General features: G+C 44.8%; 1 protein-coding gene across 1 annotated transcript in view; it reads right to left on the bottom strand.

The window, feature by feature from the left end:
• LIMCH1 (LIM and calponin homology domains 1) overlaps positions 1-17850 on the bottom strand; it is a gene marked incomplete at its 5' end in the record, with an annotated part of 198638 nt that overhangs the window by 117471 nt on the left and 63317 nt on the right. The window contains one exon of the mRNA XM_081959722.1: positions 1846-1915. Within this exon, the coding sequence (XP_081815848.1) occupies positions 1846-1915 (70 nt within the window). The remainder of the gene's footprint in view (positions 1-1845; positions 1916-17850) is intronic.

The following is a 17850-nucleotide window of genomic DNA, read 5'->3' as shown; positions in this document are numbered from 1 at the left end:
TCCGATTCATACACCAAGCAATAGGCAAGTAGTTCTCGACTTACAACAGTTTAGTGACCGTACTATAACTTAGTCCAAATAACTCCTTTGCTGTAATAAATCCCCAAAAATGGATTTAAGATTGTTTTTCACACTTAAGACAGTTGCAACATCACAAAGCACCAAAGACACCCCAAATGCAGCATGACGACTAGAAGACAAGTAGCTGTTAGGTATTTCCATCACAATTTTTCCTCTTGTCCCAACAAAAACCCCTTTTATTAATTGACTGTGAATTCTGCTCATTCACCTCCAGCAAAGTCTTTCAAGGGAGGATTTGCAGTCACAGACCTTCTCTGGCTTGGAGAGCTGCCAGGCTGATATCTGCAAAACCTGGCAAGGAGTCTCGAAGAGTCACAGACCAATGAAGCGAACTAATTGTCTCCTACAAACTCCATTCCCCTTTCGCTCCTCTTTTATTTCCTCTGGGAGGGGACATTCATCATCCACCAGTGGCCTTACTCCCAAGTCCACCCCTGTTCTTTAGCTGTTCTCTTCTCCTGGCAGCTCTGCGCATCCGCACACTGGGAACAGGTTCCAGTTGTTCTTCTGCCTCACTGATGTCTGACTCCGAAGGCAGCTGATAACTGGCATACGGTTCTGGCCCCTCTCTGCCTCCGACACAGAGCCCTCATCAGAGCCTTCCCTAGACTCCGGGACTGGCCCAGGTTCCTCCCCAACCTCCTCACTGTCTGAATCTGCTGCCAGCTCTGCTGGCCGCTGGCGGGCCACGACACTAGTGAGAACTGGGAGCAGACTCTCCCACGGCTGTTCTTTCTTCTTAGGCATCATTTCAAAGGCATAAACCAACATTTTAGCCACTTACTGGGACTGTTAATCCATAGCCCAAATGAGACAGGAGCCAAGGGGCGTGCAGTTCAACCCATTCAGTTTTGCCTCTGCTATTTCCTACTATTATTCCTACTACCTCCTACACCCTGGGCTGTAAATGTCTCAATTCCCATCGGAGTAGTGTAAGGAACTGAAGTCATGCCATAAACTTCTCTCAACCCATCAAAGAGACCGATAAGCCCCCAAACAAACAAGAAATTCCTTCTCTCCAAGACGATTTCAAAGTGGGAAATTAAACAAAAACATCATGTCAAAGACAAATAAATCCTTCCATTTCAACCACCACTAAGGGACTTCAAAGTTTGAGTAAAAGTAGTTGCTTTTGCCACAGAGTTGGATTTCAATTCGGATCGTTCTTGAATGAAACTATTTTTTGAGCGAGTTCAAATTTGGTCTCCAACCCCCCACCCCACCCCGTGTATTTTGCTTTCTTCTTCACCTTCTTTTGTCAATTTTAAGCTTAACTTTAATGCTAATAAAAGCCAACGATGTGCATACTTCAAACCCAAGAATACACTCTAAAGCACAAGTTTGTCCATCCCAAGGATGAAATACCTAGAGACAAACTGAGCAACGTGGGATATGCAGTACAAAGCAGTGAGACATGTGAAGCTCTGGACATTGGGGAAACAAAACAGCCACTTCATAAACACATGGCACAACCTAGGAGAACAAACCCATCAGGACTAGATTCAGCAGTCCATCTGCATTCAAAAGATAAAGGCCGCTCTTTTGAAGGCAGCAAAGTCCACATTTTGGACAGAGAGGAGCGCTAGTTTGAAAGACAGGTCAAAGAGGCCATCTACGTCAAAATTGAATGACAACACTAGTTGGGTATTGTCTCAACGGGGCTGCCCAGATTTAACAGATGTGCTCATGTTGTCTTTTTAGAAGACATTTCTGGAAAAACACAAGTGAAACGACAACTGAAGGAGCTCACTTACAGATACTCACCAGTCCTGCAATGGGAGTTGGCGATCTGTTGATCTTTGTGACCAATCCGGGCAATATGGAATTCAACAACCTGTCACAAGAAAGGAGAGTGGCAACATTATCATCAGTCACACACATGGATAAGAAATGGTTTCCTCTAAGCGCACCACACCTCCGAGCCTCAAAGCTATTGATTTGGGACCAAAAAAGAAAAAGTTTACAAAAGCTGGCAAACACAATTGTGCGAGACAAGATCGGTATCTACAAAGCCCTTGAGAACTTGGACTTCCAATCTGTCCTGATGAATAGAAGGCATGGATCCAACCTGGGACAACCTACACAACGCCCACCTCTGGCCAAACAAGACAACTGCCCTGGGACAGTGTAGCTCAACAATTACCGGGAATCAACAAAGTTTCATGATACAAATAAGTCGATTCATATCATGTTTGACTCTCTGTTGTAACTGTCATATGAAGATTGGGATTGGGTATGTCTAGTCTAATGAAAAGAAATAGGTCTGCAGCCATCTTTTCTTTTGGATCTTTGGCCTGCCACACTTTCTATCATTCTACCATGCCTTTTCTATTGTGGGAAAATGGGAGGGAGGATTGTACGGAGTTAGATGATATGTAGCCATAACAACATTCTTTCTAGAGAGCCAAGGTCATCCTTTGTCTCTGCACCTCTGCACTTGACCGTAACTGGATGGGTGCAACTCCCAGCATGGCAGGGGAAGATTGGACCATGGGATGGACTTGTGGGTGTGGGGGGCAAGATCTTGAACTTTCAACTAGGTGGGGAAAACCGGGAAGCTTTCAGATTCGGGTTTTCCCAGATGTGTCAACATGGTTCTCTTCATAAATTGGAACTTATAAAGCAATACTTTGCCTTGGACTCTGATTTAATTTTGGATTTGGAACGCTGACACTAGGGGTGACCATGATAGCAATCTTCCAATAATTGAGGGGTGCCACAAAGAAGCGGGGGTCAAGCTATTCTCCAAAGCACCATAAGACAGGACAAGAAGCAACAGGTGGAAACTCATCAAGGAGAGAAGCAAACCTAGAGCTAAGGATCAATGAAATGTTGCCTCCAGAAGTTGTGAGTGATCCATCACCGGAGGACAACCATTTAACATTTGTCAAAAATTGTGTAGAGTCTCCTGCTTGAGCAGGGGTTGGATTAGAAGACCTCTGATGTCCCTTCCAACTCTGATATTCTACGTTCTGTTATTCTGTATTACGAAGACCTTCTGAATCACGTTGCTAATTTTCAAGGCAAGATAGAAGCGCATAATAGAACTTCTGGTTATGTCTTCCTAACTTCTTCACACTGATCCTGGCCTCACATTGAACAAGATGAGAGGATGGGAATGTTGGGAATTTGGCCTCCTCACTTTATTTTCGAGCGTCATACAAAACAGCCTTTAGTAGGTTTAGAAGCAGTGAAATTTGACTGTATTGATTGAAGATGCTTTGAGTCACTTTGGTCTAGTTGTGAAGGCACCAAGCTAGAAAGCAGGCGATGTGAGTTCTAGTGCCGACTTAGCCATGAAAGTCAGTTAGATGACTTTGGGCCAATAACTAGGATATGGTGAGTTTGGGTCCCGCCTTAGACATGAAAGCCAGCTGGGTGACTCTGGGCCAATCGCTAGGCGACAGAGAGTTCTAGTCCCGACTTAGGCATGAAAGCCAGCTGGGTGACTTTGGGCCAATCGCTAGGAGACGGTGAGTTCTAGTCCCACCTTAGGCACGAAAGTCAGTTGAGTAACTTTGGGCCATTCACTCATTCTCAGCCCAACCACCTCACAGGGTTGTTGTTGTGGGGAAAATGGGAGGAGTCAGATTTGTTAGATATGTTCGCCTCCTTGAGTTCCTTGTAAATTGATATAGAAGTGGGATCATCATTAATCCTGTATTAACTCCAAGGGCCTTTAAAGAGAATTAACAATTTTATACACAGGATAAAGTATCACGTGGGGAAAAAAGCAGAGTGTCAGAGATTGTTGCATAAATTCAAATCCAGATAACTGATTCAGCTGGATTCATTAACTTCTTTATATACCGTATTTTTCAGAGTATAAGATGCACCCGGAGTATAAGACCCACCAAGATTTTGAAGAGGCATTTTTTTAAAAAAAAAAGTCCCGTTTTTTATTTTAAAAAAAGGGCAGGCATAGCCTCTATAAGGAGGCTTATAGAGTGCTCCTCAGGGCTGGGGGGGGGAGTCAAAAAGAGCAAAAATGGCCTGTTTTCCACTCATTTCTGCCCTCCTCAGCCTCCAGGAGCACTCTGGAAGCCTCCTAAAGGCTATGCACGGCCATTTTGGTGAAGGGGGGCAGGGTTTCGAGGGGGCAAAAAAATGCTGTATTCAGTGTATAAGGCGCACTCAGATTTCCACCCTCTTTTTTGAGGGAAAAAGGTGCGTCTTATACTCCGAAAAATACGGTACATACGAATAGAGGAATAAATGTACAATACCAACAGGTGGTTCTTCCAAGTAAACACAAGGCAGGAGAGTTACAGGCACAAGCAGTTAGTTTCATTTCAGCAGACAAGCCCAGACAGACTGCTTAAGTTTACTTCTCAGAGCAGCAGACTGCTTAAGTTTCTGTTTCAATTCTTTGCACAGACTCAGATCTGTTTAAGCTCCCATTGGTTGACTCAGTTGCTATGCCTATTCATTGGCTGACTTTGTTCCCATGTCTCTCCCAGTCATGAATATTCATGAATATTGTAACACACAGGTAGTCTTTGACTTACAAAAGTTCATTTAGTGACCGTTTGCAGTTACCAAAAAGGGACTTATGATCAGTTTTCACACCTATGACTATTCCAACATCTCCATGGTCACGTGAATTACATCCAGATCCTTGACAAGTGCTTCATACTTATGACGTTTGCAGTGTCCCAGGGTCACGTGATCCCCTTTTGCGACCTTCCGACAAGCCAAGCCAATGGGGAAGCAAGATCCCCTTAGCAACCATGGTATTAATTTGCCCAACTGCAGTGATTAAACTTAACAAGGGTGATAGGAAAGGTTGTAAAACGGGGCAAAACTAACTTAACAAATGTCTCACTTAGCAAGCGGAAAGTTTGGCCTCAATTGTGGTCGTATGTGGAGGACCACTGGATCATCCAAGTTGCAATTTGGGACTTTCTAACTTTAGTTTAAGTATGCCGTTCTATGACACGAATATGTTGTATTTGTGAAGGATTTAAAAGCAAAATATATAAATAAACCCAACATGTCATATCTCTCCTTCTTCTGGCTGGAAAGCCATATGTTTCCTATCTATGAACTTTGATTTTTTTTTCTTCAAAATTATAGCTCTACGATTGATGTAACACACAAACAACATGTTCTCCGAATGTCGGTCTGAAATTTATCTTCTCTCTGAAGGACGGTGGTTCCACATCAAAGCTTAACCAGATAACAGCCATTCCACAGTCTGAGTTTCTTCCCTCCGTCTACTAATTATTATTTTTCTCACTAAGGCACCCAGTGATCATGATGTAGTAAACCCCATTTGGTGCAAATGGATGCCCTTTGATGTTATATTACCAAGTTGTTGAGCAACAATTGTAAATTGTACACTGTTTTTTGTGCAGAAGCAAAAAAAAACAAGATGGCAGCGCCTCACCGGTTTGGATGCGTGAGTGGCCGAATTACGACCCACTCCGCTGAACCAGTCCGAACCGGTAGGAACCCACCTCTGGTATTACTCCCCCCAAAAAAGTGGTGTTATTAGCCATCGTACCTCAAAAATACTGTACGCTTTTCCCAAAAGGTTTCGACAATTTTAGCCACTACTGTATGTGGTTTTTTTAGATGTTGATTGACGTGTTGATGGCTGGACAATGATTTAATGGCCAGCCATCAGCCCCCAATCAACATCTAAAAAGCCACATATAACAGGTACCGTTATGAATACCACGAGGACGCAATCTGGGTCGGTCACCGGGAACTGGAAATGTTTTGTCTTCTAAGCTTTCGGACTCCTGCCGGAGCCCATCCTCAGGAAGCTTCACGCTAGCAGAGTGTTATGCCACATACACAACAGCACACGCTCTGCTAGAGAGAAGTGCCCTGAAGATGGACTCCAGCACAGTGGTGAAATTCATTTTTTTTTTACTGCCGGTTTTGTGGGTGTGGCTTGGTGGGCGTGGCAGGTGTGGCTTAGTAGGCATGGCGGGGGAAGGATACTGCAAAATCTCCAGTCCCACCTCTCTCTGGGGCCAGCCGGAGGTGGCATTTGCCGGTTCTACTCAAAATTTCCACTACCGGTTCTCCGAACTACTCAAAAATTTCCACTACCAGTTCTCCAGAACCTGTCGGAACCTGCTGGGTTTCTCCCCTGCTCCAGCACCAGTTCGAAAGAAGACATAAATGACAGGCCCAGATTGGATGCTGCAAAATGTAACTCAGAAGATTGCAACTTTCAACAAAGGCATCAACCTGTAGGAAGTTAGCACCCCCGTGCCCCATTTTGGGCCTAGCAGGCCTCCCTGAAGCCTCCTGGGACCAAAAATGGGCCATGGGGGGGAGACACCGCACCCCCTGCACCTCCCACTTTGGGCCTAGCAAGCCTCCCTGAAGCCTCCTGAAACTGCCATTTTCCCCACTCCCCATGCATTCACGCGCAACCTCCCTCCCGTGCATGCACACACACACAACCCCCCCTCCCCCCCAGACATTCGTATGCATCTCCTGCATGCGTAGCAGAGACCAGAAAATCAGCTGGTCAGTGGGAGCCACGCACACATGCACAGTGGAGCTGAGCTGGGCAACCACTGGAGTGCCCGCAGAGATGGCTCCCCGTGCCACCTGTGGCACGCATGCGATAGGTTCGCCATCACGACTCTCAAAGTTCCGTGTTATTCTTCAAAATCTGCCCCCCCCCCAAGCAAGCATTGATGTTCATAACGCAGCTGTTTTGGGTGTGGAGTGATGAAGCCTTTTCTAGAAGATGTGTTGCATTCTGGGTCACTTACATTTAAGTTCACCACAACAATTTACACCTACGATTACCCGTACAAGGAGCCCTGGGGAAAAGTATGTCAAGGTTTATCAGCCAAAGCTGATCAGCGACCTCACTTGCCACTCAGGTCGTATAGTTATCCAACTGCCAAAGCTGGATTAAGAAGGAGTTCTATGTTGTAAATCTTGTCCTGGAGTCCGAGCGTGACCCCATCAATCTCAGAGGTGTCTTCAGTTCGAGGCCACTCTTGGAAACTTATATCCAGTCCTATATAATCTGTTAGTAATGTTGACGGTATATGCAGTACAAAGCAGTGAGGAGATCTGTACATTGGGGAAACAAAACAGCCACTTCACAGACGCGTGGCACAACATAGGAGAACATGCCCGTCAGGACAAGATTCAGCAGTCCATCTTCATTTAAAAGGCCGCTCTTTTGAAGACAGCAAAGTCCACATTTTGGACAGAGGATCTCTGGTTTGGAAGAGGGGTCAAAGAGGCCATCTAGCTCAAAACTGAACAGCCCTCTCTCAACAGAATGGGAGGGAAACAATATCATATATCTCCAGTCTACAACACAGTCCTTGTTAGTAACGTATGGCTGTGAGAGTTAGACCATAAGGATGACTGAGTGCCGAAGAATTGATGCCTTGGAATTGTGATGCTGGAGAAGACTCTTGAGAGTCCCTTGAATGGCAAGGAGATCCAATCAGTAGATCCTACAAGAAATCGACCTTGCCTGTCCTTTGGAAGGACAGATCTTGAACCTGAAGCTCAAGTTGGGGGAAATGGAAGGCAGAAGGAGAAGGGGACGGCCGAGGGATGAGATGGTTAGGTAGCCTCATCAATGGCAATGGTCTCAAATTTGGGCAAACGCCAGGAGAAAGGGGAAGACAGGTGAGCTGGCTTGCTATGGTCCATGGGGTCAGGAAGAGTTGGATAGGATTTAGCGACTGAGCACAAAAATATATAATCTGTAAAATGTGAGTTGAGCAAAGAATATCCGAGATCTTTGGTAACCTCTTTTAAGGTTTTGTTTCACTTCAGCAGACATTTAACTATTTAAATAAATCAACCAAAGCTTTTCCCCAGCCTCCTCTCACTACTCAAATGATGAATTATTTGGAACCAAACGGTTCGCAACACTAGACTTGTAGTGTTGGCAAACATCATGTCTACACGCTCTTCTTTCAAGAGAGATTGTAAATAAAATAAGATGAAGACATATGGCAGCTAGCGAAAGAACTGATCCCTGGGAAGCAGAAGGCTGTTTGAATTAATCTAGCGTTGTGGCCCGCCAGCAGAGTTGGCAGCAGATTCAGACAATGAAAAGGTTGGGGAGGAACCTGGGCCACTCCTGGAATCTGGAGAAGGCTCATATGAGGGCTCTTTGTCGGAGGCAGAGAGGGGGCCAGGGCCATCTGACAGTTACCAGCTGTCTTTGGAATCAGACATCAGTGAGGCAGACAAACAGCTGGAGCCTGTTCCCGGTGTGAGCATGCACAGAATTGCCAGACGAAGGGAACAGCTAAAGAACAGGGGTCGACTTGGGAGTAAGGCCACAGGTGGATGATGAATGGCCCCTCCCAGAGGGAATAAAAGAGGAGCGAAAGGGGAGTGGAGTTTGCAGGAGACAATTAGTTCGCTTAATTGGTTGTTGACTCTCTGAGATGCCAGGTTTTGTAGATCTTGGCCTGGCAGCTCTCCAAGCCAGATAAGGTCTGTGACTGTGAATCCTCCCTTGAAAGACTTTGATAGACGTGAATTTGATGGGCAACCCTGATGCGGCCCTCGATGAAATCCAGTTTGACACCTGTGCCATAAGACATTGTCAAAGGCAATGCTTTTTTTAAAAAATGTAGCACATCCTAGTCACTTTTCATTTGAAGACACTTTTTAAAAACAATTGATGGCATGACCATTCCTTCAAAGGAAGGGGGAAAAAGTCATACATTCCCATAGGTAAAGATAAAGGTTACCCTCGCACATATGGGCTAGTCGTTCCCGACTCTAGGGGGCAGTGTTCATCTCCATTTCTAAGCTGAAGAGCCAGCGCTCTCCAAAGACGTCTCCGTGGTCATGTGGCCGGCATGACTCAACGCTGAAGGCACATGGAACGTCATTACCTTCCCACCAAAGGTGGTTCCTATTTTTCTACTTACATTTTTTACGTGCTTTCGAACTGCTAGGTTGGCAGAAGCTGGGACAAGGAACGGGAGCTCACTCCGTTACACGGCGCTAGGGATTCAAACTGCTGAACTGCCAACCTTTCTGATCGACAAGCTCAGCATCTTAGCCACTGAGCCACCACGTCCCACACTCCCACAGCAAAATAGAAAATGCATCTTTGGCTCCCAGCCTTTGAGTGGTTCCCCCCCCCCCCAATTATATTCTTTCCATTTTGTCTAAAAATTTTCAGGTTGGATAACGACTTTTATCGTTGCCTTGGCTCTGGAACCAAGATCAAATTATAATCTTTCTTGTACATGGTATAAGCTCCTATTCTGGCTAATGTCCTTCTCTGGATTTAGATTTCTGTCCTGAAATGAAATATTTTCCTCCCGTCTAAATACCAGACAAATCTATGAAGCCAATAACAACACGTTGTTCAAGTATCCAGCGACATAAATTTGAGAAAAGTGTCAAGCTCCTGTCATTTCAGGCCTTGGGCCATACACGTCGTTCCTGGGAGAACAAATAATTGGCTTATGTCTATGAATACAAGTTCCTAACATAACAAAACAAAGCTAACAATCTCTGGTTGAAAACAAACCCTTTCTTTACTAGGAATTGTGCATGTTGCACAGCGGTTCTTACTACTATGCAGCAATACATTTGCAAGCATCCAACACGCTTGAGGCCAGATACCCAAGTAAGAGAATAACACAATAACAGAGTTGGAAGGGACCTTGGAGGTCTTCTAGTCCAACCCTCTGCTCAAGCAGGAGACCCTATACCATTTCAGACAAATGGTTGTCCAATTTCTGCTTAAAAGCCTCCAATGATGGAGCATCCATAACTTCTGGAAGCAACTGATTAATTGTTCTCACTGTCAGGAAATTTCTCCTTAGTTCTAAGTTGCTTCTCTCCTTGATGAGTTTCCATCCATTGCTTCTTGTCCTGCCTTGAGGTGCTTTGGAGAATAAGTTGACCCCCTCGTCCTTGTTGCAGCCCCTCAGATACTGGGACCGTGCGATCATATCACCCCTAGTCCTCCTGTTTATTAAATTAGACATATCAAGTTCCTGCAATGGGTCCTTTCTATGTTTTATCCTCCAGTCCCCAAATCATCTTAGTTGTTCTTCTGTACACACTTGTAGAGTCTCAAAATCTTTTTTACATTGTGGCTACCAAAACTGAATGCAGTATTCCAAGTGTGGCCTTATCAAGGCCTTATAAAGTGGTATTACCACTTCACGTGATCTTGATTCTATCCCTCTGTTGATGCAGCCTAGGATTGTGTCGGCTTTTTTTGGCAGCTGCTGCTGCCCACGGCTGGCTCCTATTTAAATGGTTGTCCACTAGGATTCCAAGATCCCTCTCACAGTTACTACTGTTGAGCAAGGTGCCACCTATACTGTACCTGTGCATTTCGTTTTTCTTGCCTAAATCTAGAACCTATCTTTGTTCTATATTGAATTTCATGTTGTTAGATAGGGTCCAATGTTCATGTCTGTCCAGATCCTTCTGTAGCTTGAGCCTATCTTCTGGAGTAATGGCAAATTATTCCTGCCAACTTGGTATCGTCTGTAACCATACAGTAAGAATACTTTGTACCTTGAAACATGTACAAATACACACTAAACACAAACTAGAAAACCAGGATTGTTTATATTTCTTTTACCCATCCAAACCCAGTTCTCTCTCTCTCTCTCTCTTCTGTCTCTCTCTCTTTTTTCTGTCTGTCTCTCTCTCTCTTTCTGTCTCTCTCTTGTCTATCTCTCTCTCTTTCTCTTTCTGTCTTTTCTCTTTCTCTCTCTTTCTGCTTCTTACTCTCACTCTTTCTCCCTCTGTCTGTCTCTATTATACGTATATATCTGTGTCTGTCTCTCCCAGTCTCTCTCTATTGTGTATATATGTATATCTATCTATTATCTCTCTTTTTCTGTCTCTGTCTCTCTCTGTCTCTCTCTCTTCTCTCTCTCTCCCTCCCCCCTCCCCCCCCTCTCTCTTTCCGTGCATAGAATTGTACTAAGACAATTTTGGAACATACCAAAGGAAATGATGATATACACACAGCACACAAAAGCTAACATATTGGATCACAAGCATTACGATATGCAGCCATATTTCCAAAACTCAAATACTCTTCTACCTAGCTTATCCAGTTAACTGGCAATAGAATGCCTTTTAGGTGGAAATTGAAAATTCTGTGGTTTCTGAAAAAAATTGATTAGAGACCTTAGGAAATAAATAATCAGGATAATTTTCAGACTTATGGAAATTTTCAGGCCACAAATATGCTTTATGTACTGCTATATACAGCCATTGCTTGATTAACTCAAACTAACTATAGATTTGCTTTCCTGTTTTAAATTTATTAGATAGCTTGCTTAGTTTTTCTTTTTTTTTAAATTCAATCTATTTTAATGCTGCTTCTAAGAGGCTTAGGACTGTTTTGATTTCTTTTCCTTTTTTCAACAGGAAAATGATTAATATAGTGCTAGACGCTAAAACCTTCTTCAATTTGATACCCTCTGAGAATCTGAAAATGCATATCCCACAATTATCAAGATCTCATAATCATTCTTAATCATTAACCCACAAATGAGTCCCATATACATTACAGAATAGAATAGAATAACAGAGTTGGAAGGGACCTTTGAGGTCTTCTAGTCCAACCCCCTGCTTAGGCAGGAAACCCTACACCACTTCAGACAAAGGGTTATCCAACATCTTCTTAAGAATTTCCAGTGTTGGAGAATTCACAACTTCTGGAGGAAAGTTGTTCCACTGATTAAATGTTCTCACTGTCAGGAAATTTATCCTGAGTTCTAGGTTGTTTCTCTCCTTATTTCATTTCCATCCATTGCTTCTGGTCCTACCCTCAGATGCTTTGGAGAATAGCTTGACTCCCTCTTCTTTGTGGCAACCCCTGAGATATTGGAAGACTGCTATCATGTCTCCTCTGGTCCTTCTTTTCATTAGACTAGACATACCCAATTCCAGCAAATGTTCTTCATATGTTTTAGCCTCCAGTCCCCTAATCCTTTTTCTTGCTCTTCTCTGTACTCTTTCTAGAGTCTCAACATCTTTTTTATCTCATGGTGACCAAAACAGGATGCCGTATTCCAATTGTGGCCTTACCAAGGCCTTATAAAGTGGCATTAACCCTTCACGTGATCTTGATTCTCTCCCTCTGTTTATGCAGCCTCGAAAAAAAACAGGGAAAGCCAGTTGCTTCGTGTCATAATTTATTCTTCTACAGACCATTTCTTTTCCAGCAAGCAAGGATTTGGCCCAGACGATTCGCAGGAGTAGAATATTTTGAAATAAACTTGGAGCCCGAGCTGCGTTGCTAATGGAAGAAGTCTTCCCTAGAGCAGGAATCTCTCTTTCCCTTGCCAGACTCAGAACACCAAAAATATTGTTTTCACTCTCCAGGAAGGAATCTGTTGCAATGCTTATGAAATACAGGTGTCTCTACAAGCGTGTGAATTTTCTAGGGAAAACTTGGTTCCAAGGAAACATTTTCCATTTGCAATTTGCAATTCCTTGCCATCTGCCTGGTTTAGGAACATTTTCCATTTATCAAAACGTTCAGGATACAAAGGAGCACGATAGCAATTCATTCTTCCCAAGCCTCCAGGTCTTCTTAATTTTGAAATACGTGGGAGTCTTCGTTTAGTGACCGTTCGGAGTTTACAACGGCCCAGAGAAAAAAAACTGAATTGGGACCATTTTTTTAACACATACACCTCTTACATTCAGATGCTTGAAAACTGACTCACAGGTAAGATGGTTGCAGGGTCCTGGGGTCATCGTAACTTTGAATGGTCACTAAGCGAACTGCAGTCCTCGACTTACAATGGTTCGCTTAGTGAGCTTGCAAAGTTATGACGGCACAGAAAAATTGGACTTAGGACCATTTTTCACATTTACCACCATTGCCGCATTCCCACGGTCATGTGATCCAAATTCAGACGCTTGGCAACTGACTCATATTTATGACGGCATGCAGCCTCCTAGAATCACATTGTTGTGGCCTGTCGGCCGCCAGACCCTCCAGCAACCAAATCGGAGGGGGCATGGGAGTCACGATCAGCTCCGAGGGGGAAGAGGGAATGGAGCTGGCAGAGAAAGAGAGAGAGAGAGAGAAGGAGCCTGGGCCGTCCGTCAGCCTTCAGATGGAGAGTCAACAGCCCCCAGGTCTGGAGGGGATGATGAAGAAGAGGTGGAACAGCTGGGCCCAGTGCCTGATGCACAGATGCGCAGAAGGCAGAGGAGAGGAGAAATCTATGGGCCGGTCCTTGGGATGGAAGAGCCACTGCTGCTAGTGAAGCCCTACCATAGCTCTGGGGATAAAAGGCAGGGGGCTGAGATGAATAGATGTGGCAGACAACTATCCATCTCCCTGCCGGACGGACTTGTTAGCCTGCTGTGTGTGAGAGAGAAACTTTTTGCCGGGGCTGCCGGCGCTCCTAATAAAGGAAACATATAATTTAACTGCAGAGGGTTTGTTGTATTCGGGAGCTGGGTCAGAACACACATAGTCCCCTTTTGCGACCTTCTGAGACGCAAAGCCAATGGGAAAGCCAGATTCACTTAACAACCATGTTACCTACTTAACAACTGCAGTGATTCTCTTAACAACCGTGGCAAGAAAATGGGGTAAAATTCACTTAACAAATGTTTTGCTTAGCTACAGAAATTTTGGTCGTAAGTCAAGGGCTACCTGTCAGGCCTGCAGCCATCTTTTCTTTTGGATCTTTGGCCTGCCACACTTTCTATTCTTCTACTATGCCTTTTCTATTGTGGGAAAATAGGAGGGGGGACTGTACGGAGCTAGATGCGATGTAGCCAAAACAAAATTCCTTTCTAGAAAACCAAGGTCATCCTTTGTCTTTGCACCTCTGCACCTGACTGGAACTGGATGGGTGGAAGCTGCCAGCGTGGCAGTGTGAGTGTCAGCGTTCCAAATATCATGCAGAATTAAATCATTGTCCAAGGCAAAGTAGTCCTTAAAACTCCAATTTAATAAGACAGGCATGTTGGCATTATGCTGTTGAAATTTCAACTCTAAGGTACATCCGGTGAATTCACCCAGTTAAAAGTTCATCATTTTTCCCCACACCCCATAATTCATCACATGGTCCAATCTTCATCTTCCACGCTGGCATGTACACCCCTCTTCTTCCGGCCAGGTGTCGAGGTGCGGAGACAAAAGACGACCTTGAGCTTCTAAGAAATTCATAACAATACATTCCACCATCCTACTCCTTTCTATTCCCCCCTCCCAACTACTATACCAATGAAACAGCATAATATATATATGTTTTAATTATGTGGCAGGCCAAAGATCCTAAAAGGAACAGAATTACAGGCCTGACAGGGAGATTGGACCTTGGGATGGACTTGTGGGTGTGGGGGGGGCAAGATCTTGAACTTTCAACTGGGTGGGGAAAACCAGGAAGTTTTCAGATTTGGGTTTTCCCAGATGTGCCAACATGGTTCTCTGAATAAATTGGAACTTTGAGCAATACTTTACCTTGGACTCTGATTTACTTTTGGATGCTATTTGGAACCCTGACATCATACATGTATCATTCATGTAATCGGTTTTAGCCATCTGCTATTGTATTTATGGTGCTATCACCCCTTATCATCCCATTTCAGCTCTTTCATTTTCACAGAAACTTTTAATCACTGCTGCTAGAGAAAACATTTTTCATTCAGTTAAGAGGAAAGGGGTGGGGGGGAGAATACTGTAAAAATCTCCATCATGAAAGAAAGTCTTCGTGGAAAATCAGTTTTACCCATTTAACAAAAAATAAATAAAAGTTGGCAAGATCATAGCATAGGAAGATCTGGAGTGTTTTTGCCAAAGGTGCTTTTTTTTTTCAAGAGGCAACTGGACTTTCTGGTTTTTCTTTGAAGACGTTTTGCTTCTCATCCAAGAAGCTTCTTCAGCTCCGACTGGATGGTGGGGAATGGAAGGATTTATATTCCTTGCAAGTAGCTGGTCATTTGCATCCTTTTTAGAGAGCCGTTGAGGCCACTTGGAGGTTTGCCTGTGTCCTCAGGGTCACCTGAGTGGTGCAAATGGGTGTGGAGCCTTCTTGGAGCTGTTGAAAGGAACTATGTTACAGATTGGAGATACATGACATCATATCCCTCCCCCTCTGTTGAGAGAGGGCTGTTCAGTTTTGACCTAGATGGCTTCTTCGACTCCTCTTTCAAACCAGTCGTCCCCTCTGTCCAAAATGTGGACTTTGCTGCCTTCAAAAGAGCGGCCGTTGTCTTTTGAATGCAGATGGACTGCTGAATCTTGTCCTGATGGGCTTGTTCTCCTATGTTGTGCCATGTGTTTATGAAGTGGCTGCTTTGTTTCCCCAATGTCCAGAGCTTCACATGTCTCACTGCTTTGTACTGCATATACCGTCAACAGCTCTCCAAAGGATGCAAATGACCAGCTGTCTGCAAGGCGTATCAGTCCTTCCATTCCCCACCATCCAGTCAGAGCTGAAGAAGCTTCTTGGATGAGAAGCGAAACGTCTTCAAAGAAAAACAAGTGAGTCCCGTTGCCTCTTGAAAAAAAAAAAAAAGCACCTTTGCGACAACCATGATGACTGAGAATCTCTACAGACATCTGGGGTGTTTGTAACTTACTCTATAGTAACCCTAACGTAAGCTAATCTAGACCCCCAGGGGAAAAAAAAGCAACAACTGTTGTTATTTTATCTGGCACTTGATGACAGTTCTTACTAAAATTGCTGCGTATAACAATAATCCTTCCAAATGCAAAGAGCCAGAAGTTATGAAATCATTTTGCAGAAAACTTAAAAAAAAAAAAAAAGGTTAGTTACATCTGGATTAACGATAAGAGCCGGCCACGGTTTTTTTAAAAAGCCGAAATAAATCTTCTTTCAACCCCCTCAAAAGAATAACGTTATGGAGAAAGTTTTCGCACTTTCAGATTTCATCTCTGCCCTCTGCCACGTATTGCTTTTCCAGGCAAGCACGGTCAAAAGGACGTGCCAAATTTTACGTGAAGTGGGCTCCTGAGGCTTCATGGGGGGGGGGGGGGGACACACTGTTAAGTCCTCGAGGCTACGACGCCGTTGACTATCATTGCCTGATTGTTTGAGACGCCAGCAGCCAGGAGAATGCAGCCATTCTATTGGTTCAGCATCTGTCAGCTGTCCAATGCTGCTGTTTGCCGGGTCGAGGTTTGCCTTGCATTTTGCCGTGTTCTACTGTTAATAAAGGTTGTGTTGGCTTCGACCTGCCTTGCCTCAGATCCTGCCTGCCTTGTTCTCCCTACAGAACACACACAATAATACAGACCAGAGCAGAGAATGAAACAGTGGAGGTCCTGCATTCAACCTTCACTCTGCAAAATCAGAAAGCCCAAGTTGTAACCTCAGACGGAAGGATTTTATAGGTGCCTTCAAGCCAGTTGCACATGCTTGCAGGCAAGATACGATTAGGTTTGAGACAACCTGAGAAACGGTCATATTTTAAGCTGGACGGCATATCGATCATGCTCACTCCCACATTGATCAGAATGCGAGATGTTTTATGTACTACGTAACAGCTGCAATCCAATCGCCAATCACTCTCCCTTCTAGCGCTGATGATGTTGCTCAGTTGGGTCATGAAACAGCTGCAAGAAATCCATCAAGCTTAAAATATATTAAGGAGATCCACAATTGTCCTCCTTCTCCTCCTCCCTCACTCCATTCCAGCACTGGTGATGTTGCCTAGTTGGGTCATGAAACATTTGAGACAATCAAGCTTAGAGAGCACCAAAAAATAAAGCTCTCACTGCAGCTTCAAACAGGCTCAAAGTTTCAATCACCAGAAATATCTCAATGATGACTTTAAAACACTGACCTTGGACAGTGTGCACTCCCCGTGCATGCACATCTTGGCTGCAACTCAGAAGAGTTCCTCAGGGGGGCATGCGTGTGCCGGAAAATGGACTTCCGGTTTCTGGCGCATGCATGCACACCGGCCAGCTGGTTTTCCGGTTACTGGCGTGCATGCGCCACGCATGCTCGTGCCGGAAAACAGAAGACCAACTCTTCCAGTTTCTGGCAACGCAACGCACACAAAGGCCAACTGATCATCCCATGTGTATTTGCGCCAGAAACCCGGAAGAGGAACGCTGCGCATGCCAGGCAACATGGCTCCATGTGCCACTTCAGGACACATCATGGATCCAGAACAGTGCTGGAGAAGCTTTTCGGCACCAAGTACCAAAACGGGAGTGCACACAAGTGTAGGGGGGTGAGCACCAAAAACCGGAAGGGCAGCTTCCCGAGGCGCTACTGAAGATCAGTTCCCCTGGTCTTCTGTTTTATGGAGCACATGCACGCGTGAAGACCAGATGGGCAGCATGCATGCATGCGCCGAAAACCAGAAGCTCATCTTACTAGCACGCGCCCGCCTGCGCGTCAGGCAGCTGCTCTTCCAGTTTCTGGCCCAGTCCAGCTGTGCATGCGAACCCGGAAGAGCAACGGACGACGGCTGGTGTGCCCGGAGAGATGGCTCTGCATGACACTTCCATCACGCGTGCCATCGGTTCGCCATCATGGGCCTAGAAGGACTTGGGGTAACCTGATAGCAGTGTTCCAATATCTGAGGTGCTGCCCCAAAGAAGAGAGGGTCAACCTATTCTCCAAAGCAGGGGTCGGCAAACTTAAAGACTCAAAGAGCCATTTGGACCCGTTTCCCACAGAAAAGAAAACACCGGGAGCCACAAAGGTCCTAACCGGAAGCCTCCTGTTCAATTCCGGAGCTGACCGGAAGTTCAGTTCCCCCACCATAGAGTCTCCTCCTAGAGTGGCATCCTTTTTCCTCTTCCTGTCATAACCGAAA

The sequence above is a fragment of the Natrix helvetica genome (genome assembly GCF_964273705.1).
Source record: "Natrix helvetica genome assembly, chromosome: 7".
NCBI classification, from domain to species: domain Eukaryota; kingdom Metazoa; phylum Chordata; class Lepidosauria; order Squamata; family Natricidae; genus Natrix; species Natrix helvetica.
Note: the sequence above shows the minus strand (reverse complement) of the source record. Positions and strands in the feature narration are given on the sequence as shown.